At 67.9% G+C, this 18,958-nt stretch overlaps 11 protein-coding genes across 11 annotated transcripts; 5 read left to right on the plus strand and 6 right to left on the minus strand.

Moving 5' to 3' along the window:
- The first annotated feature begins 15 nt into the window (after window positions 1–15).
- On the plus strand, window positions 16–1,045 carry V1510DRAFT_432080 (nucleophile aminohydrolase). The gene is made up of 4 exons (XM_066935467.1): window positions 16–161; window positions 194–282; window positions 314–683; window positions 715–1,045. Exons 1-4 carry the CDS (start codon window positions 36–38, stop codon window positions 949–951), a joined length of 822 nt encoding a protein of 273 aa, XP_066786806.1. The 5' UTR covers window positions 16–35; the 3' UTR covers window positions 952–1,045.
- Window positions 1,046–1,172: 127 nt separating this feature from the next.
- V1510DRAFT_278284 (P-loop containing nucleoside triphosphate hydrolase protein) lies at window positions 1,173–3,634 on the plus strand. The gene is made up of 5 exons (XM_066930616.1): window positions 1,173–1,304; window positions 1,355–1,435; window positions 1,575–2,639; window positions 2,672–3,303; window positions 3,335–3,634. The coding sequence occupies exons 1-5, from the start codon at window positions 1,283–1,285 to the stop codon at window positions 3,431–3,433; spliced, it is 1,899 nt and encodes a 632-aa protein (XP_066786807.1). The 5' UTR covers window positions 1,173–1,282; the 3' UTR covers window positions 3,434–3,634.
- Window positions 3,487–3,930, minus strand: V1510DRAFT_370133 (uncharacterized protein; the record flags this gene model as incomplete). The annotated part of the gene is made up of 1 exon (XM_066931425.1): window positions 3,487–3,930. The coding sequence occupies one exon, from the start codon at window positions 3,928–3,930 to the stop codon at window positions 3,487–3,489; it is 444 nt and encodes a 147-aa protein (XP_066786808.1).
- A 143-nt stretch (window positions 3,931–4,073) lies between these two features.
- V1510DRAFT_405004 (uncharacterized protein) lies at window positions 4,074–7,867 on the plus strand (the record flags this gene model as incomplete). Its single annotated transcript, XM_066932300.1, has 3 exons — window positions 4,074–4,473; window positions 4,504–4,620; window positions 4,650–7,867. The coding sequence occupies 3 exons, from the start codon at window positions 4,074–4,076 to the stop codon at window positions 7,865–7,867; spliced, it is 3,735 nt and encodes a 1,244-aa protein (XP_066786809.1).
- A 94-nt stretch (window positions 7,868–7,961) lies between these two features.
- Window positions 7,962–8,700, minus strand: V1510DRAFT_422983 (uncharacterized protein). The gene is made up of 3 exons (XM_066934880.1): window positions 8,482–8,700; window positions 8,229–8,449; window positions 7,962–8,197 (listed from the first exon to the last, which is right to left on the minus strand). The coding sequence occupies exons 1-3, from the start codon at window positions 8,659–8,661 to the stop codon at window positions 8,014–8,016; spliced, it is 585 nt and encodes a 194-aa protein (XP_066786810.1). The 5' UTR covers window positions 8,662–8,700; the 3' UTR covers window positions 7,962–8,013.
- Window positions 8,701–8,834: 134 nt separating this feature from the next.
- V1510DRAFT_446395 (actin family) lies at window positions 8,835–10,390 on the minus strand (the record flags this gene model as incomplete). Its single annotated transcript, XM_066935724.1, has 4 exons — window positions 10,179–10,390; window positions 9,915–10,106; window positions 8,933–9,882; window positions 8,835–8,900 (listed from the first exon to the last, which is right to left on the minus strand). Exons 1-4 carry the CDS (start codon window positions 10,213–10,215, stop codon window positions 8,835–8,837), a joined length of 1,245 nt encoding a protein of 414 aa, XP_066786811.1. The 5' UTR covers window positions 10,216–10,390.
- Window positions 10,391–10,415: 25 nt separating this feature from the next.
- On the plus strand, window positions 10,416–13,512 carry V1510DRAFT_370126 (glycoside hydrolase superfamily; the record flags this gene model as incomplete). The annotated part of the gene is made up of 3 exons (XM_066931424.1): window positions 10,416–11,123; window positions 11,155–11,334; window positions 11,767–13,512. 3 exons carry the CDS (start codon window positions 10,416–10,418, stop codon window positions 13,510–13,512), a joined length of 2,634 nt encoding a protein of 877 aa, XP_066786812.1.
- A 118-nt stretch (window positions 13,513–13,630) lies between these two features.
- V1510DRAFT_278398 (X-domain of DnaJ-containing-domain-containing protein) lies at window positions 13,631–15,547 on the minus strand. The gene is made up of 5 exons (XM_066930617.1): window positions 15,099–15,547; window positions 15,049–15,067; window positions 14,942–15,016; window positions 14,853–14,907; window positions 13,631–14,821 (listed from the first exon to the last, which is right to left on the minus strand). The coding sequence occupies exons 1-5, from the start codon at window positions 15,246–15,248 to the stop codon at window positions 13,750–13,752; spliced, it is 1,371 nt and encodes a 456-aa protein (XP_066786813.1). The 5' UTR covers window positions 15,249–15,547; the 3' UTR covers window positions 13,631–13,749.
- Window positions 15,548–15,611: 64 nt separating this feature from the next.
- On the minus strand, window positions 15,612–16,594 carry V1510DRAFT_405009 (uncharacterized protein; the record flags this gene model as incomplete). The annotated part of the gene is made up of 3 exons (XM_066932301.1): window positions 15,612–16,242; window positions 16,322–16,548; window positions 16,580–16,594. The coding sequence occupies 3 exons, from the start codon at window positions 16,592–16,594 to the stop codon at window positions 15,612–15,614; spliced, it is 873 nt and encodes a 290-aa protein (XP_066786814.1).
- Window positions 16,595–16,832: 238 nt separating this feature from the next.
- Window positions 16,833–17,610, plus strand: V1510DRAFT_383200 (increased loss of mitochondrial DNA protein 1). The gene is made up of 3 exons (XM_066931672.1): window positions 16,833–17,059; window positions 17,089–17,212; window positions 17,244–17,610. Exons 1-3 carry the CDS (start codon window positions 16,925–16,927, stop codon window positions 17,438–17,440), a joined length of 456 nt encoding a protein of 151 aa, XP_066786815.1. The 5' UTR covers window positions 16,833–16,924; the 3' UTR covers window positions 17,441–17,610.
- Window positions 17,430–18,459, minus strand: V1510DRAFT_422997 (uncharacterized protein). Its single transcript, XM_066934881.1, has 2 exons — window positions 18,302–18,459; window positions 17,430–18,221 (listed from the first exon to the last, which is right to left on the minus strand). The coding sequence occupies exons 1-2, from the start codon at window positions 18,434–18,436 to the stop codon at window positions 17,481–17,483; spliced, it is 876 nt and encodes a 291-aa protein (XP_066786816.1). The 5' UTR covers window positions 18,437–18,459; the 3' UTR covers window positions 17,430–17,480.
- Between the last annotated feature and the right edge of the window lie 499 nt (window positions 18,460–18,958).

The raw sequence follows: 18,958 nt of genomic DNA on the forward strand, positions 1-18,958 counted from the left end.
CACCACCACCACGACCATCCATCCGCATAGACAAGATGCCCGGCCTCAACTTTGACAACTTCATGCGGAACCGGTACCTGTCGGCCAAGGGCTTTGCCACGCCGACGGCTACCGCGACCGGAACGACGATCGTCGGCTGCCGATTCGACGGCGGCGTCGTGGTACGTGGCGCGCCGCGCCCAGCTGACTCCAGATTGCCGCCGACACGCGTGCCACGGCCGGCGACATCGTGGCCGACAAGAACTGCGAGAAGCTGCATCGGATCTCGCCCAACATCTGGTGGTATGTGTGTGCGCGGGCGAGCTGACGCCAGTGCCGGCGCCGGCACCGCCGCCGACTGCGAGTTCGTGACCCAGCTCATCTCGTCGACGCTCGAGCTGCATGCGCTCAGCACCGAGCGCAAACCGCGCGTCGTGACATGCCTGACCCTGCTCAAGCAGCACCTGTTCAAATACCAGGGCCACATCGGCGCGTACCTGATCGTCGCGGGCGTGGACCCGACGGGCCCGCGCCTGTTTTCGATCCATGCGCACGGCTCGACCGACGTGGGCTACTACCTCTCGCTGGGCTCGGGCTCCATGGCTGCGATGGCCGTGCTCGAGACCGGCTGGAAGGAGACCCTGACCAAGGACGAGGCCATGGCCCTGTGCGGCGACGCCATCGAGGCCGGTATCTGGAACGACGTAAGTGCACGCACGATCCCGCTGACCCCAGCTTGGCTCCGGCTCCAACGTTGACATGTGCGTGATGGAGGTCGACAAGCCGGCCGTGCTGTACCGCAACGTGCGCACGCCCAACCAGCGCGAGCAGAAGGAGCAGTCCTACAAGTTCAAGCGCGGTACGACCGCCATCCTGAAGGAGGACATCAAGACCCTGGTCAAGGTCGTCGAGTTTGACGAGTTCGAGGAGTCGCTGCTGAAGGATGCCGACCAGATGCAGGTGGACGCCTGATGGCTGCATATAGTAATAGTATCATAGGATAGCAAACGGCGGGCGGCGGAGCGTGGCACGTAGAAGCAGGCGACTGGGCCGGACGAATGCTGGCGGACGCCGGCAGGCGCTGGCCGCGACGCGCTGCGCGCGCAGATTGCCGTCCGTATCGCTGGCCGGCGGCCGCACGCGGGGGGGGCTGCGCCGCACAACGTGCGGCTCGGCTCGCGGCGTCCGTGCGGCTCACGCGCGCCGCACGGCGTGCGGCGTCGTCGGGAGTTTCGCGAAAACCCAGTTCCGCTCCGAACAATTTTTTTTCCAGACCGACCAGCCCTGATTCGCGCCGCGCAGCATGAGTCTGCCGATCACAGCCGGTGAGTTCCGCCGGCTACCGGCCGGGCCGTGGGCCCAGCTAATTAGACAGCCCAGGACGTGCTCCGCGAAAAGTTCGCCAAGAATCGGGTGACTATCCTCGTGGGCGAGACCGGCAGTGGAAAATCTACCCGTACGTATCCGTCCCGGCGGCCTGTGGCGGCGGCCCAGCCGGCCGGCCCCGGCCTTGCCCGGACTGGCGCGGCCCCCGGCCGGCCCCGACCCCCGGACGCCGCCCGTGCGCCGTTCCCCGCAGACGCTGACTGCCACAGAGGTCCCCAAGTTTATCCGGTCGCTCGATCCGGAGCATGAGCGGATCGCTATCACGCAGCCGCGGCGGGTTGCCGCCATCAACCTCGCCCGGCGTGTCGCCGACGAGATGAAGGTCTCGGTCGGCAAAGAGGTCGGCTACACGGTCCGCTTCAGCAACATGAGCGGCGCCAGCACCGGCATCAAGTTCCTCACGGACGGCATGCTCCTGCGCGAGCTCTTGGTCAAGCCCAAGCTCAGCCAGTACACGACGATTGTCCTCGACGAGGCGCACGAGCGCACGCTGCTGACGGACCTGCTCATGGGCTTCCTCAAGGCGCTGCTGCGGCAGCGGACGGACCTGCGGCTGGTGATCATGTCGGCCACAATCGACGCCGAGCGGTTCAGCGCGTTCTACGACGACGCCGAGGTGCTGTACGTGCAGGGCCGCATGTACAACGTCGAGCGGTTCTACCTGCCGGCGCCGGTGGAGGACGTGGTGGACGCGGCCGTGCGGACGGTGGTGCAGATCGCGATGGGCGAAAAGACCGGCGACATCCTCGTCTTCCTCGCCGGCCAAGAGGAGATCGACAAGGCCACCGACATGCTGACCGAGGTCGCGCAGTCGTGGCCCAAGGAGGCGCCCGAGCTGGCCGTGCTGCCGCTGTACGCCGCGCTGCCGCAGAACCAGCAGATGGCCGTCTTCGAGCGGCCCAAGGGCAACCGGCGCAAGGTCGTGCTGGCGACCAACATCGCCGAGACGTCGCTGACCATCCCCGGCGTGCGCTACGTGGTCGACAGCGGCCTGCACAAGGTCAAGGTGTGGTGGCACGACCTCGGGCTGGACAGTCTGCTCGTCGTGCCCATCTCGCAGTCGAGCGCGGCCCAGCGCATGGGCCGCGCCGGCCGCGAGGCGCCCGGCAAGTGCTACCGGCTCTACACCGAGCAGGACTACCGCAACCTCAAGACACAGAACGAGCCCGAGGTCCTGCGCTGCGACGTGGCCTCGCCGCTGCTCGTGCTCAAGTGCGCCGGCGTCGACAACGTGTTCAAGTGGGACTGGTTCGAGCGGCCGCAAAAGAAGGCCAGTAAGTGTGTATTGTGGGCGCGCTGACCGCAGTGGTGGCCTCGCTCACCCAGCTGTACGCGCTGGGCGCGCTCGACAACGCCGGCGCCATCACGCCGCTCGGCCGCAAGATGGCGCTGCTGCCGCTGGCGCCGCACCTCGCGGCCGTGCTGCTCAAGGCGCAGGCCGCCGGCGTCGAGGACGCCGTGCTCGACATCGTGTCCTGTCTCTCGATCGAGAACCTGCTGATGAACCCGCACCCGGACAAGCGCGACGACGTCAACGAGAAGCGCCAGCCGTTCGTGCAGGCCAGCGCCGGCATGGGCGACCTGCTCGTCCTGCGCGAGCTGCTCGTCTTCTTCCGCGGCCTCGGCTCGCGCGACGAGAAGCGCGACTGGTGCCGCGACCTGTACATCAACTTCCGCGCCATGTCCAACGTCGAGGACATCAAGCGCCAGCTCCAGGGCTACCTCAAGACCAAGGCCCGCGCCGACAACGACCACAGGATCACGGCGGCCGAGGCCGAGCAGGTCATCAAGTGCTTCTTGGCCGGCTTCGTCTGCAACACGGCGCTGATGCTGCCCGACCGGTCGTACAAGACCGTCGTGGGCTCCCAGACGATCAACATCCACCCGTCGTCGTCCATGTTTGGCAAGCGCACCGAGGCCATCATCTACACGGAATACGTGAGTACCCGCGCGGCCCGGCTGACCCCAGATCTTCACCACCAAGGCGTACGCGCGCATGGTCAGTCCCATCCAGCTGGACTGGCTCCAGGAGATTGCGCCCCATTTTTTGAACCGCCGCGAGGCCTAGCCGCCGCGGCCTGTATCCTAGCCAATGTACCATATCCCCATCTGCGCGCCCGCTCACGCGTACACCTTGAGACAGCGCGTCTCGCGGTGCGTGTCCTCGCACGCGGCCGAGCAGTAGCGCGCGCCGCAGCGGATGCACTTGATCGTGCCCCAGTAGCCGCACACCGAGCAGAGCTTGCGCGCCGGGTACCGCGACGGCTGCACGGCCGCGGCCTGGAACCGCTTGGTGCCGGCCTCGTCGTCGTCAAAGTAGTTGCCGAGAGCCTTCTTGGAGGCCAGGATCCGTCGCACGGCCGGCGTGGACTTGGTCGCGGCCTTGGACACCGCTGCCGGGATCTCGATCTTGACGTTCTCGTGGTAGTTCTCGCGCTCAAGGTCGGCGATCCGCCGCGTGAGCGCGCGCTGGGCGGACGTCGAGTCTGTCGGCCCGGCGAACTTGCGCCGGCCGGTGCTGCTGGCGGCCGCCGGCGCGGCCACGACCGGCTCGATGAGAGGCATGATTGTTTGATAGACTAGGTTGCGCCGGCCGAAAAAAACGGCGGGTCGCTCGCTTACCCGGACGACACGCCGCCGCCGCGCTCGCGTCAAACACCGACCACGCCGCAGCTCGAGCGACGCCCCCCGGCGGATCAAACTCGGGCATGCGTCCTCCGGCCAACAACCTTGGCGAGCACATCAAGTGGCTTCTGAACGCGCGCGCACACATCCCGCCGGTGGGCATCCCGGACAAGAGCGCATTTGCGGCGGCCACCGGCGTGCTCGGACCCGTCCACGGCCCCGTCCGCGTGGTAGACGGCCCGAGAGACGCCTGGAGCGGCCTGGAGGACGTGAAAGCCGCCGCCGAGCCGGCTGCCGGTCGCCTGCCTGCGCGTGCGCCGGCCGCCGACCGTCTGCCTGCGCAGCCGCCCCCGCCGGCCGCCGAGCCCGCCATGGCGTCCCGCCAGCTGCTCTGTCTGGACAGAGAGAGCGCTGCCGACAGCAGCGCCGACGCCATCAAGTCGTCCGGCGAGCTGCCGAACCCGCCGCCCCTGGACGCCATAGGTACGCCGCTGCCGGCCGCGCTGACCGCAGCCTCGAGCGCCAGCTCGACCGCGTCGTTTTGCACGCCCAAGAGCGACGGCCGCAGCTCCGGATCCCGCCCCGACGACCCGTTCTCGAGCCGGATCGAGTCCATGCTCTCGCGAAAAGGTACGTGCTGGCTGGCCGCGCTGACGCAGACATTGTCACGCCTGTCAACCAGTTCAATGTGTCGGTGTTGCCGTCGACGGTCATGACCATCGACCTGACCGACGACGACAACAGCAACTGGGAAAAAGACCTGAGCGACGGGCCACGGCGTCGGCGGCGCCAGTCGCCGCAGCCGTCGCCGTCCAAGCGACGCAAGTCTGGGCTCGGCAGCAGCGACTTTGACTCGTCGCCATACTCGGCGTCGAAGAGCAGCAAGTTCTCCGGCGACGGCCCGATCTACGAGATCTACAGCAGCCCGCACTCCGAGAAGCTGACGCCGGTGGCCAAGACCCACAAGGACGTGATCTCGGACTCGGACAATGACTTTGACGACGACGACTTTGCGGACGAGATGGAGCTGCTGCAGGCCGAGGCCGAGAACCCGGCGCTGGCGGCCGTGAGCCGGTACAAGCAGGCGACGCCGGACGAGGGTCTGGGTCCGGTGCCGGCAGCGCCGGCGATTGCTGCGGCTCTGGCCATGCCGGTGGTCGCTGCGGCGGTCGCTGCGGCCGCACCCGGGGCCGCAATGGCCGAATCTATGGCCACGACGGCGCCGGCCGTGGCCGCAAGACCGTCGATGGCGCCGGCCGAAAACGTGCGGCCAGCGGCCAGGCCCGCGGCAGCCGTGCCCGCTGCTCCCCCGCCGGCCACGGCCGCCGGCGCAGCGCCCACGCAGGCCCGGCCGGCTGCCAAAGTCGCCAAGGCCGTCGCCAGTCTGCCGGAGCCGCCGCGGTCGGCTCTGGTCCCCGTCCAAACAAACGTCCCCGAGTCCAGCCAATGGATCGACAGCATGTCCCGCCAGGAGCTCGAGTTCGAGCTGCAGTCGCTCTCGTTCATGCGCATCGATCTGCTCGAGCAGCGGCTGTCGGTGGCCGAGGACCCGGCCAAGTCCGACGCCGACAAACTGGCCGCGCGGGCCCGGCTCTGCCCCGAGTACGAGCGCGTGAGCCGGCTGTGGATGCAGTGCCAACTGCGGCTGCGGCAGATGCGGTACGAGCGGCCGGCCGAGCCCGCAGCGCCGGCCGGCCGGACAGACTCGTTTGTGCCGCAGACAAACTACACCAGCCAGGCTACGCCGGCCATGCGCGAGGCTGCTCGGCCCGTCCGGGCCGCCGCGCCGTCGTACGCGCCGGTCGAGTACATCGATCCGGACGAGTACTACGAAGACGACGCGTATCTGGCGGACGACATCCACGAAATCGAGGACGACGACTTCATCGCCGACGGCTACGTGCCGGACGAACAGCCGTCGTCGAGCAACACGGACCGGCCGGTGCGGCCGGCGCCCGAGACCGCGTACGACTTCTCGTTCGACATAGGCTCGGACTACCTCGGCAGCTCGCCCGTGCGGCCGTGTCTGATCGACGACGACGTGCAGGCCGTGCAGATGGCGCCGCCAGCGCCGACGCAGTCCGAGCCGGCGGATCCCCGCGAGCTGCAGTACGCGTGGTCTGGCGAGGTCATGACCACGCTCAGCAGCGTGTTCAAGCTGCCCGGGTTCCGGCACAACCAGCTCGAGGCCATCAACGCGACGCTGGCCGGCCGCGACGTGTTCGTGCTGATGCCGACCGGCGGCGGCAAGTCGCTGTGCTACCAGCTGCCGGCGCTGGTCCGCGGCGGACGCACCAAGGGCACGACCATCGTGATCTCGCCGCTGATCTCGCTCATGCAGGACCAGGTGTCGCACCTGCTGGCCAAGGGCATCCGGGCCAGCATGATCAACTCGCGCGGCGACGCCGAGGAGCGCAAGCGCGCGTTCCAGGCGCTCATGGACGGCGAGCTGAACCTGCTCTACATCTCGCCGGAGATGCTCACGTCGAGCGCGCAGATCCGCCGGGCGATCCAGCAGCTGCACGGGCAGCGCCAGCTGGCGCGGATCGTGATCGACGAGGCGCACTGCGTCTCCTCGTGGGGCCACGACTTCCGGCCCGACTACAAGCAGCTCGGGCTGTTCAAGAAGGAGTACGGCGACATCCCGGTGATGGCGCTGACGGCGACGGCCAACGACCGCGTGCAGCTCGACATCCGGCAGAACCTGGGCATGGTCGACTGCGCGTTCTTCAAGCAGAGCTTCAACCGGCCGAACCTGTTCTACGTCGTGCGCGAGAAGAAGAAGGACGTGCTGGGCGAGATCGCCGAGCTGATGAAGACCAAGTACCCGCGCAAGTCGGGCATCATCTACTGCCACTCCAAGAACTCGTGCGAGACGACGGCCAAGAAGCTGCGGCAGTACGGCATCCGGATCACGCACTACCACGCCGGCATGAACCCGGACGAGCGGCTGGCCGTCCAGGAAGGCTGGCAGCAGGGCCGGTACCAGGCGATCTGCGCCACGGTCGCGTTCGGCATGGGCATCGACAAGGCCGACGTGCGCTACGTCGTGCACTACACGCTGCCGCGCAACCTCGAGGGCTACTACCAGGAGACGGGCCGGGCCGGCCGCGACGGCAGCCCGAGCGAGTGTGTGCTGTACTACGCGTACCGAGACGCGGCCTCGATGATGACCATGATCGACCGCGACAAGGACATCGACTACACGACCAAGGAGAAGCAGCGGTCGTACCTCAAGCAGGTGATCCAGTACTGCGAGAACCGGATCGACTGCCGGCGGGCGCAGGTCCTGCGGTACTTCAACGAGGCGTTCGAGCCGGCCGCGTGCGCCAAGACGTGCGACAACTGCCAGAACACGGCCGCAGCGGCGTACGAGGAGACCGACGTGACCGAGATGGCCATGCAGGTGATCCGGCTCGTGCAGGACGTGCAGCACGAGAACGTGACCATGATCTACTGCATGGACATCTTCAGGGGCGCCAAGACGGCCAAGATCCAGAACGCGGGCCACGCGACCGCGGCCGGCTACGCGGTCGGCAAGGCGATGGAGCGCATCGACATCGAGCGCCTGTTCCACAAGCTCGTGACCGAGGACGCGCTGCGCGAGTTTTCGATCTTCAACAAGGCGGGCTACGCGGCGTCGTACATCAAGGCCGGGCCGAAGGCGGCGCAGTTTCTGTCGGGCTCGCGCCGGCTGCGGATGGCGTTCGAGGTGGCGACGCGGCCGGCGGCGCGGCCGGCGCGGCCGGCGCCGGCGCGGACGCGGTCGGTGTCGGCGCCGGGCACGGTCGGGGCGGCGCCGGCGGCGTCGCGGGCGTCGCGGGCGGCGGTGTCGAACGCGATCCGGCGGCGCGTGGCGCGGCAGCGGGGGGCGTAGTGGCGCAGGCGGCCGCGCGTGCGGCGCACCCAGCCGCGCGGCGTGCGGCGCGCCGCCGCCGCACGCAGTGCGGCGCGTCGCGCGCGCTCAGGGGTCGCGCGCCGCACGTCCCGCGGCGCGTCATGCATGTATATTAGCGGGCCAATCTACGGCCGGTACAGGTACATGCTCTTCTCCGCCGCGCGCCGTCGCGCGGTCCACAGGTTGTACACGTAGCCGTTCACCGGCGCCGGCGGGCTCGGCAGGCTGTCGTCGTCCGGCGTCTCGGGCTTGTCCGGGCCGAGCCAGGTCCCGGCCGAGTCGAAGCCCAGCAGCACGGACCAGAACAGGCTGGCGTCAGCGCGCTCGCGCGCATACTCACAGGCTGGCCACGCAGCAGCCCGTCTGGGACCGGAACGTCAGCTTGGTCGACTGGTCCTCGGAGTACTCGACGACCAGGATCGGCAGCGTCAGCGCCCACAGGACCACAAACGTCAGATCGGTGTAGAAGGCCGTGTAGGCGCCATTGAGGCCCAGCACGCGTTTGACGCGGTACCGCGTCAGCAGCGCGGCCGTGGCCGACACGAGCGTGCTCAGGATGCCCTTCGGTCAGCAGCCGGCGCGGTCAGGCTTACTAGCACAAACACCCAGGTCGTGCAGAAGTTGACGGCCGAGGTCATGTAGACGGCCGGATGGGACAGGACGTCGTAGATGTCGTTGCGGGTGGCGCGCACGTAGAGCACCGACCACACGGCCGCGGCCAGGCCGGCAACCAGGTTGAGCAGGCGCGTCGCGAGCTTGAGCGAGCGCTTCATGGCGACAGTGGCGGCCACGGGGGCGGCCGCGGCGTCTAGGGCGCGCGGGCGGCCCGTCGCTTTCGCAACGCCGAATTCGAAATGGGGGCGCACACGTTTATTCCGCGGCGCGCGCGGCACTCACACAGGAACTTACAGATCTAGTTTACAAAATTACAGGCGGGAGCGAGGCGCTACTTGCAGCGCTTGTCGACGATGGACGGCCCGACCTCGTCGTACTCCTTCTTGCCGATCCACATCTGGGGTCAGCGCGCGCGCGGCGGATACGTACCTGGTGGAAGGTGCCGAGACTGGCGAGGATGCTGCCGCCGATCCACGACGAGAAGCGGCGCTCGGAGCCGTTGCCGGGCGACTGGATCCGGATCTTCATGCCCGGGAAGAGCTGGGTGAGCTCGTAGTTCAGGCGCTCGGTGAAGCCCTGGACGAGCGTGGTGCCGCCGATGACGAGGATGTTGTTGACGAGGTTGGCGCGCGCGTCGACGTCGCACGCGGCGACCGCGGCCGCGACCAGCTGGGCCACGCCCTGCGCGGCCGGGTCGGCGGGCGTGTCCGGGAGCGCAAACAGCGACGGCTGGAAGAGCGCCTCGCCGATCTGGTAGCGCTCGGCGCCGAAGCCGATGTTGTAGCCGTCCGGGAACTCGAACGGGCGCTGCTGGCGCGCGCCGGCGATCGCGTCGTTGTACGGCTGCTCCATGACCTGGACGGTCGACTCCTTGAACTCCAGCAGCACGCGGTCCAGCTCGAACTTGCGGAACGAGTCCGTGATGCCGGGGATGTCCTTGAGCGTGGCCTGCGCGGGCTGGCCCAGCTCGACCGCGGTCTTGCGCGCGACGAGGAAGTGCGGCACCAGCTCGATGCCCTTCTTCTTGAAGTCGGCCAGCGCGTGCGCGTTCAGGAAGTCGCCCGCGTACGGCGAGCGCACCGCGGCCTTGCGCAGCACGAGCCCGTCCACCACCGGCGTCACAGACGCCACGGCCGAGCCGATGTCCACCACCAGCGCCGTCGGCTTGCCGCACGCAAACGCCGAGCACACCGAGTTCTTGGCCAGGTAGCACGCCGGCGTCTCGAACTGCTCAAACAGCACCTCCGCCGCGCGCTCGCGCACCTTCGGCGGCGTCCACGACGGCTCCGTCAGCAGCACCGGGTGCTCCTTCGGGTCGCTGTACAGCCGCTTCGTGAACGCGTAGTCCCACAGCTTGATGGTCTCGTCCCAGTCGCCCACTGTCGTCAGCGCGCGCGCGCCCAATGCCTACCGTGGCCGTCCGTCATCGCGTTGGCGATCTCCATGCCCGCGCGCACGCTGTGCAGCTCGTTGTCGCCAATGTACATCTGCGAGCCGTCCTTGCCGTAGCTGCTGGGCATCACCACCTTGGGCGTGTCGTCCCCGGCGAATCCGATCCGGCTCCACGTCGAGCCGGGGTCGATCACCAGCGCAGAGATCTCGTCTGCTGGTCAGCCCGGCCGCTGCTTGGTGGCCGCCATCCGGCCGCGGCCATCGCGCATCCGCGCACACGTACCTCCGCCGTACACGGCAGGGGGCGCCGTCGCCGACATGATCACGTCTGATTGCTCTCGCTCGTCTGGCCGCTGGATGGCCACTGTGCGGATGGAGGGTGCGTGAGAAAAGATTTGTGGGCAAGTCGGCACGTCGCTTAAAGCACCCAAACAGCACGCAACGGCCACCCCGGAATAATCCACCACGCGCACGCCGGACACGGCAGCGGACCGGACAGAAACCGAGGGACGCCCACGAGATGGCATCCACCCACACGATCGACTGGCTGGCGCTGGAGCCGCCGCTGGGCTCGACCACCGCCACCGCGTCGCGAATCGTGCGCTTCACGGCGGCCGTGCAGACGCCGACGCCGCTGCCGCCGGCGTTCCGGCTGGAGCTGTGGTGGCGCGCGGACGATGGCGAGTGGCAGAGCCTGCCGTTCCGGCTGCGCCGGACCGTGCCGACGGCCGCGGTGGCCGCGGCGGGCGCTGCGGCGGGGCCGACGGCCGCCTTTGACCTGGCGTTCGTGCCGCCGCAGACCGCCGGCCGCGTCGAGTTCACGGCGCGGTACCGGTGGACGCCGGGCGGGGCCTACACCTGGTGCGGCTCGTCTGAATCGAACGGCCGCGTGTGGATGGGCCGCGCGCCGGCGGCCGCTGGCCCGCTCGAGCCGGTCTTTGACGACACCGCGATGGACTTTACGACGGAGGAGCTCGCCAGCGAGGTCGTCGGTGCGCGCGTGCTGCGCATGCAGGGCGCGTGCGAGCCGGCCGACGGCGCCCAGGCGTTTGTGCTGGGCCGGCCGAGCAAGATGGTCAAGTTCACGGCGCTGGTGCGGGTGCAGAACTCGTGGCTGGGGCCGCGCCACGGCACCGACACGCTTTGGGTCGACCTGCCGGCCGCGTTTTTGCTTTTTCTACGGGAGGATGGGCTGAGCGTGGCCGTGCTACCGGTATCGGACATGAAGGTAAGCGGCCGGACGGCAGAGCTGACGCCAGGCGTACGTGACGTCGTACATCCACACGGTGGACGGCCAGGCGGTGCTGAGCGTGCACAACGACGCGCCGTCGATGGCGACGTTTGCGGCCTACGTGGGCGTGAGCGACGGCCCGTACAAGGCCGTACAGGCCGCGTTCTACTCTGTGCGGGCCGAGCTGCGGACGCTGGGCGTGAAGGACGTGGTGCAGGAGCTGCGGGATGTGCTGGCGATGGACGCACTGGAGGGGCGGTCGGGGGTGGAGGCGTGGCCGATGCCAGAAGGTTCGGTGGAACTGGAGAGGGGGGCGACGTGGGGGGAGGGCGATGGGGGTGCAGGCGGGTCGGACGGGTCGGCGATCGGGTTGGAGGCGCGCGGGTTGGAGGCGCGCGGGCCGGCGGATGCCGGGTCGACCGCGGCCGGGTCTGAGTCCGAGGTCGAGGCCGGGTCCGTGACCGGGTCCGGCTGCGGGTCGACGTCGCACGGAGCAAGCCAGCTGATGTCGCACGAAACACGCCAGATCGCGTTGCACGAATCACGCCAGGCCGCGTCGCGCGGCGCGTCGCAGGACGCCGCTGAGCCGCACGCGCTGCAGGACGCCGCTGAGCCGCACGCGCCGCACGCGCTCGCTCAGCCGCACGGCCCCGCCGCGCCGCACGCCCCCGACCTCGCCGATGCCTCCCTCCCCGACCTCCCCGGGCTCGTCCGCCGGGCCGATCTCGCCGGCGTCGCCCACGACAACACCTCCCGCGACGTCCATCCCCTCTGGTACGAGCAATGGCTCGACTACTTTGGCTTCTGCACCTGGAACTCGATGGGCATCGACGTCTCCCACGACGGCATCATCGACGCCCTCAAGGACCTCCACCGCACCGGCGTCCGCGTCGGCTTTGTCATCATCGACGACGGCTGGCAGCAGACCAACGACCGGCGCCAGCTCCAGGCGTTCGAGGCCAACGCCAAGTTCCCCGGCGGCCTCCGCCGGACGGTCAACAAGATCAAGTCCAAGTTCCCCTACATCCGGCACGTGCTCGTCTGGCACGCGCTCATGGGCTACTGGAACGGCATCGATCCCACGAGCGAGCTCGGCCAGACGTACGACCTGCTCCAGTGCCGGCTCTACGACGAGGACGTGTGGTCGATCGCCGAGCACGATGTCAACCGGTTCTACGCCAACTTCTACAAGTTCCTGTACTCAGCCAACATCTCGGCGGTCAAGCCGGACGTGCAGTCGCACGTCTACGACCTGCGGTATCCGATCGGGCAGGGCCGCGGCCTGCAGAAGGCGTACCAGGACGCGCTGAGGCTGCAGTCGCTGCGGTACTTTTACATGCGCGACGTCTACTGCATGTCGATGAACACGCAGTACTTCTACTACGCGCTCACGAAGCAGAACTCGCCGGCGCCGGCGCTCCGCAACTCGGACGACTTCTTCCCCAACATCCCGTCGAGCCACCGCTGGCACGTGCACTGCAACGCCATGAACGCGATGTTCACGACGCTGTTCCACGCCGTGCCCGACTGGGACATGTTCATGACGGACCTGCCCGAGTTCTCGTCCATGCACGCGGCCTCGCGGTGCTTCTCGGGCGGGCCAGTCTACATCACGGACGCGGTCGGCCGCCACGACAAGGGCCTGCTGGCCAAGATCCAGGCCGTGACCACGCGCGGCACGTCCGTGGCGCTGCGGCCGAGCCTCAAGGCGGTCCCGCTCGAGCCGTACTTCAGCCGCGACGACGAGCGGCTGCTCTTCCTGACCAACTTCGACGGCGGCCACGGCGGCTACAGCCTGCTGGCAGCGTTCAACGTGCACGACACGGCCGGCGTGCTCAAGGGCTTTGTGCGCAAGTCCATGTTCCCCGGCCTCGTGCCCGGCGAGCGCTACGTCGTGCGCTCGTTCCAGACCGGGCACACGTTCGAGTTCGACTGCGACCGCGCCGGCGCCGCCAACGACGCCGACGACGTCATCTTCATCTGCAGCCTGCACACGAACGCGTGGGACATCTACACGGCGTGCCCGCTCGCGCGCGTGGCCACGCAGTACTCGGCGCCGTACGTCGGCGCGCTGGGGTTCGTGGACCACATGACGGGCTGTGCGGCCATCGCCAGCCAGAAGCTCAGCGTGCCCAAAAAGGGCCGCACGGTCCTGGACGTGAACCTGCGCGCCCTCGGCGTGCTCGGCGTCTATCTCTCCGAGCTCGAGGTCTCGGCGGACATGGTCATGAAGCTGCTCGTGACGATCCAGGGCAAGATCGTCCCCGTCGACACGCTCTCGACCGAGGGCAACATCCTCCGGATCGACGTCGACCGCGCGTGGCGCGAGCTCGACCTCCACTCGAGCTACTCCAACGAGGTCCAGCTGCGGCTGTACATCACCTAGGCGCCGCGGCGCCGCATTGCTCACGGACTCTACATACTTAGCGCCTCCTGCGGACACAGGGGCGCAGCGCGGTGCATACGCGCGCCGGCTCCGGCAGGTACACGCCGGGGAGCCGGGCGCAGGCTAGTTTTGCTTAATATATATTTCAGTCACCCAGAGCAAACATTACGACGTCGATGCGCTCTCAAAACTCATAACTTCGTCCGAAGCGGGCGGTGTAGAAAGGCAGGCCGGGGCCTAAATGCTGGCGGCGGGCGCGCCCTCGGCGGTGCTGCCCTCGCGCCTCTTGGTCTTCTTGTGCTTCTTCTGGTTGGCCTCGGCCAGCAGCGACTCGAATATGCGCGCGTCCTCGTCCTCGTCCGCGTCGCGGTGGGCCTGGCGGAAGATGGTGCCGATCATGATCAGGCCGTGGGCGCGCTCGACGCGCTTGGCGAGCGGGACCGAGTGGTCATTGAGCACGTTGTCGCAGACCTCGCGCAGGATGCTCTGGACCTCGAAGCGCGAGCCGCGCCAGGCCACGTTGAGGATCTTGCCGAGCACCTTGCGCTCGAGCTCGGCCTTCTTCTCGTCCGTCCACGTGTCGCCGCCCTTCTCCTCGGCCTTGGACATCTCCTCGATCGTCATCTGGGCGTCGAGCGCGCTCGAGATGGTGTTCCACGTGTCCTTGGCGAGCGTGCCCTTCTCCTTGATCTTGCTGAAGAAGCCGGTGATGCCCAGGAACCGCTGCGACCGGATGAAGATCGAGCCCTTCTGGAGGTAGATGGACCCGATCGCGTGCAGGAGCTCGATCCCGAACGACTCCATCTTGAGGTTCTCGCGCTCGTACGTGATCTTTTCCCGGAACGCCTTGGTGACCTCGTCGCTGCCGTCGGCCTCGGTCCACACGCCCAGGCGCTCGACGAGCTTGTTGGTCAGGAACGCCACGCGCTCCTCGCGGGCCTGCTTGCGCTCGGCCTCGAACTTGTCGCGCTCCTCCTTGCGCTGCTTGACGACCTCGGCCTTCTTGCGCGCCTCCTCCTTCTCGGCCGCGGTCTTCTTGGACCGCTTGGACGTGGTCGTGGTCTTGGTGCCCTCGGTCGAGACCGACGACGTCTCCGACGCCTCGATCGCCAGCGGCACCGACCCCGCGGTCGTGTGCCCGGCCTCGTCGCCCGCGCCCGCCGCCGGCGCCGGGCCCGCGGCCGCGCCGCCCTCGCCCTCGCCCGCGCCGGCGCCGGCGCCGGCCGCCGACGTCTCGCCCTCGGCCTCCTCCTCGTTCGCCAGCTCCATCGTCTTGGTCAGGTCCTTGATCAGCGACAGCTCGCCGATCCTGCCGTCAGCGCGCCCATCCAGCCACCTACAGGTCGTAGAACGCCTCGCCGCCGAAGATCGACGTGAAAAACTCGTTCGGGTCCTCTGCGCCGTCAGCCCGCCCGCGCCCGCGCCCTACCAAAGCCCGCGTCCGGCATCGCCTTGTCCTTGCCGTACAGGTCGTACTGCTTGCGCAGGTCCGCGTTGCTCAACACTGCCGTCAGCACGCGCCGGTCGTCTGCCTACCCTGGTACGCCTCGCCGACCTGCCGTCAGCCGTGCCGCGCGCCCACTCACCTCCTGGAACTTGGCGTGCGCGCTCTCGTCGTTCGGGTTCTTATCGGGGTGCAGCTGAATCGCCTTCTTGCGATACGCCTTCTTGATCTCCAGCTCCGTCGCCGTGACGCTGACCCCGAGGACGTCATAATACACCGTATCCACTGCCATTTTCGCGCTCTGTCTGGGCTTCCTGGGCCTCCGTGTCTGCCGCTAGCGGAGCACGGTCTGATGCACTTTGCGACGTTGCGAGCGGCCTGGCGAGACCTGCGGACGAAAAATCCTGGCGGTTGAGATGATGATCTCGATGATTTACGTTGGGTGGGCAAATTTTCTAGGGTTGCGTGGTCGCGATATTGGGTTGGGTGTGCACGCACGGCAAAAAGGCCGGCACAGCGCAGGGGTGGGACCGGTTTATTGGCCGCCACAGCCGGCGGGGGGGGCCGCGGCGCCGGCGGGACACGGCCCGCGGCCGGCGCCGCGTGCTGGCTGCCCGCAGGCCCGGCCGGCGCCGCGCCGCCGCCGCCAGGCCGCCTAGAGCTTCGCCTTGGCGTCGGTCTCGTAGCGCACGCGGTTTACAATCGTGCCCACGTTCTCGAGCTCGATCTCGACCAGGTCGCCGTCGCGCAGCCAGTACTGCGGCTTGCGGCCCATGCCCACGCCCGACGGCGTGCCCGTCCAGATCAGGTCGCCGGGCAGGAGCGTGCAGCCCTGGCTGAGGAACGCGATCGTCTTGGCGACGCCGAAGATCTGGTCGGCCGTGGTCTCGCTCTGGGCCAGCTGGCCGTTGACCTTGGTGGAGATGCGCAGCGCCTGGGGGTCGGCGATGACCCGGGACGACACAATGGCCGGGCCCATGGGCGCCCAGCCGTCGCACATCTTGCCGAGCGACCACTGGCCGCCGCCCTTCTTGATCTGCCACGCGCGCTGCGAGACGTCGTTGCCGACCGTGTAGCCGAGCACGTAGTCGAGCGCGTCGGCCTCGGACACGTTGTGCGCCTTCTTGCCGATGACGATGACGAGCTCGCACTCGTAGTCCATCTCGTTGTCGATCTGGGCGAACTTGGGGACGGGGATGACGTCCGTGGGGCCGCCGATCGCGGTCACGGGCTTGAAGAAGAGCACCGGGAACGTCGGCTTGGGGAGGCCGATCTCGGCGGCGTGCCTGGGTCAGCGCGGCTCAGCGCCCGAAGGACCGGCCGGCGGCGTTGCACCGCGGCGGGGCCTCCGGGCCGGAAACGTACTTGGAGTAGTTGAGGCCCAGCAGCCGGACGGTCGGGATGTCGCTCCACGCCAGCGGCGAGAGCAGCTTCTTGATCTCGAGCTTCTCGGCCGTGACCGCGTGCTCGCCGAGGACGTCGCCGTCGATGCGGAACGCGTGCGTGGCGAAGCGCGCGTCCGTGGACCCGCTGGGGAGGATGGCGTCGCCGTAGTAGGTCTTGCCGTTGGTGCTGATGAACCGGACGAGTCGCTGCGGTCAGCGCGCGCTAGCCGGTGCTTACCGAGAAAGCCGCCATTGCGAAGAGTCTGCCGTGGCCTGGTGAAGCCGCTGGTCGTGGAGGCTTATCGGCCCCGGTGCGGGGAGCCGGTGTCACGCTCCCGTGGGCCGCGGGCGGAGGGGTGACCGCGGGGCGCGCGGGACGCAATGTCACCGAAATTTCGGGGTGACATTACGCACCAGCGTCACCCGGCCCGCGCGCGCTGACACTCCGCCGCACTCGCCCCCGTGTCACGCCCCCCGCACGCACCCGGCCGGGGTGACGTTGCCGTAATTAGAAAATCTTTCGAGCAGCGCGACGGCAGCACCCAATCCAGGCTGTGATATATCCTCTCCGGACCTGGCCAGCATGATCCTCTCGGCCAAAAGCATCTGCCTGGTGCACTTCGCACTCCTCAACGGGGTAGCCATCAAGCTGCTCACGGACCCCGCGTCGATCTCAAACCATGGCATGGTCTGGACGATCGGCCGCGCCATGCGTCTGGTAGGTGCTGTGCGGGCACGCTGACGCAGCCCGACGCCGAGTTCGCCAAGGGCGACCCCGCGGTCGGCGCGATCGCAATCGCGCTGCTGTTTCTGGGCATCACCGACCTGACGTCGATCACGGCCTTCAACGCGCAGTTCCTGGAAGTCGCCGGTAAGTGCGGCGCCGCGGCCGCTGACGGCAGTGCCGTTCCGGCTCATGCTGGCGTTCACGATTGCCGCGTTCGCGTACCTGGCGGAGGACGCCAGCACGGCCATCGCCAACTCGGTTGTCTTCACGTTTGCCTTCCTCGAGGTCACCATGCAGTTCTGGCTCTACGTGACGCTGCGCGAGGAGCGCCAGAAGCGCGTCGTCGTGCAGGTCAACGACGTGGACGAATAAAACCCTTCACTATATACAAAACTCCGGTCCCCATGCAAAACTAGAAGATGACTTCCTCGGCGAACGCGGGCGCGTACAAGCCATTGTAGTTGAAGTTCGCCTCGGTGGGATCGAAGTTGTAGTCAAACTGCGGCGCCTTCTTGGGCTGGTCCGCGTACAGCACGGCCGGGTTCCATGCGATCTCGCCGGTGTCGAAGCCCGAGAGCAGCAGCGGCGGCTCGAGGTCGAGCGCGCCGAGCGAGTCGAGCGACGAGTTCGACGTCGAGGCCGACCCGCGGCGCAGCGCCGCCGCCGGCGACTGGCCGTCCTCCGAGTCCGACACAGGCGGGCTCCAGAAGTCCGAGCCCGACGAGATCGACGGCTGGTGGCTGTAGTAGGCCGCGTTGTTCCAGGCCATGTTGTTCTGCCGGGCAAACACGTCCGACTCGCTGAGGGCGGCGTGTTCGGGCACGGCCGGCGGCAGCGCCGCGAACGACAGGTCCTGCGCGGGCTCGGCCCGCGGCGAGGTCTCGTCCAGCGAGCCCTCGTTGTCGTCCTCCTCCGAATCAAACTTGCAGTCGGCGTAGTCGTCGACGCAGAGCACGACAAACTCGGCCTGGCCGACGCGCTCGCCCCAGATTCCCGACGGGAACGCGCGCGAGACCGGCCGGGCCGTGCGGTCGTAGACCGGGCATCCCTTGGTGCTGGTCATGGCCGCCATCTTGCTGAGGATGCGCGGCGTGTCATCCTTGTAGTTGAGCCGGCGGGTGTAGTCGCAGCTGATGCGCAGTCTGCTGCAGGGCTAAGCCGTTAGCGTGTTCTTGTCTTGCGCCCGAGCGGGCATAGCGGTGCCGGTGTGCAGCAACCTGCATTAGCGCTTACCGTGCACTTGGGGTGGACCTCGTCACACTTGATCTTGCGGTTGCGGCACGTCCAGCAGCCATTGCGTGACCGCGGCGTCTTCTTGGTCTCGGCGCTGGAGCTCTTGCGGCTCTTGGAAGCAGAAGTATATCGCATGATGAGGAATGGGTACGACAGTGATCGTCTAGAGCTGGAACCAGGATCCGGCTGTAATTTATATCCTGTGGGTTACTTAGGTCTCCATAGAAATCAGCGTTTTCGTCGGCGCGTGAGCCTCTCCTGATGGTATCGCAGAGAGTTCGCGCCGTGCGCTTGGCGATTAGCTTTCAAGACAGATCAGGACAGTAAGGTTCAATGGATTGAAAACGATACAGCAGCTGAGCCAAACTCTAACGGTGCCGGATGGCCGGCTGACGCGGGCCTCTGATCGCCCGCAGACGAGCTAGCCGACCCAACGGGCGTTACCGGACAGTCGGGACTGGTGGCGGGTGACGCCGGTGGGCAGCCACGGCGCGGGACTGGCTCAGGTCTGCCCGTCACCGGCACGTAGGCGATGATGTGCGCTCCGCTGTGTGACCGCGTTAATTGCGGTTTTGGGAAAGGCTCTTGGGAGGGCCGCCGGGCTTGCGACAGTTGCAGGGAACGAACCGGGCGCGTGAACAGGATGGTTCTAGTTCG

Source organism: Dipodascopsis tothii, assembly GCF_038497935.1.
Source record: "Dipodascopsis tothii strain CBS 759.85 unplaced genomic scaffold V1510scaffold_41, whole genome shotgun sequence".
Taxonomy (NCBI): Eukaryota; Fungi; Ascomycota; class Lipomycetes; order Lipomycetales; family Lipomycetaceae; genus Neoaidaea; species Neoaidaea tothii.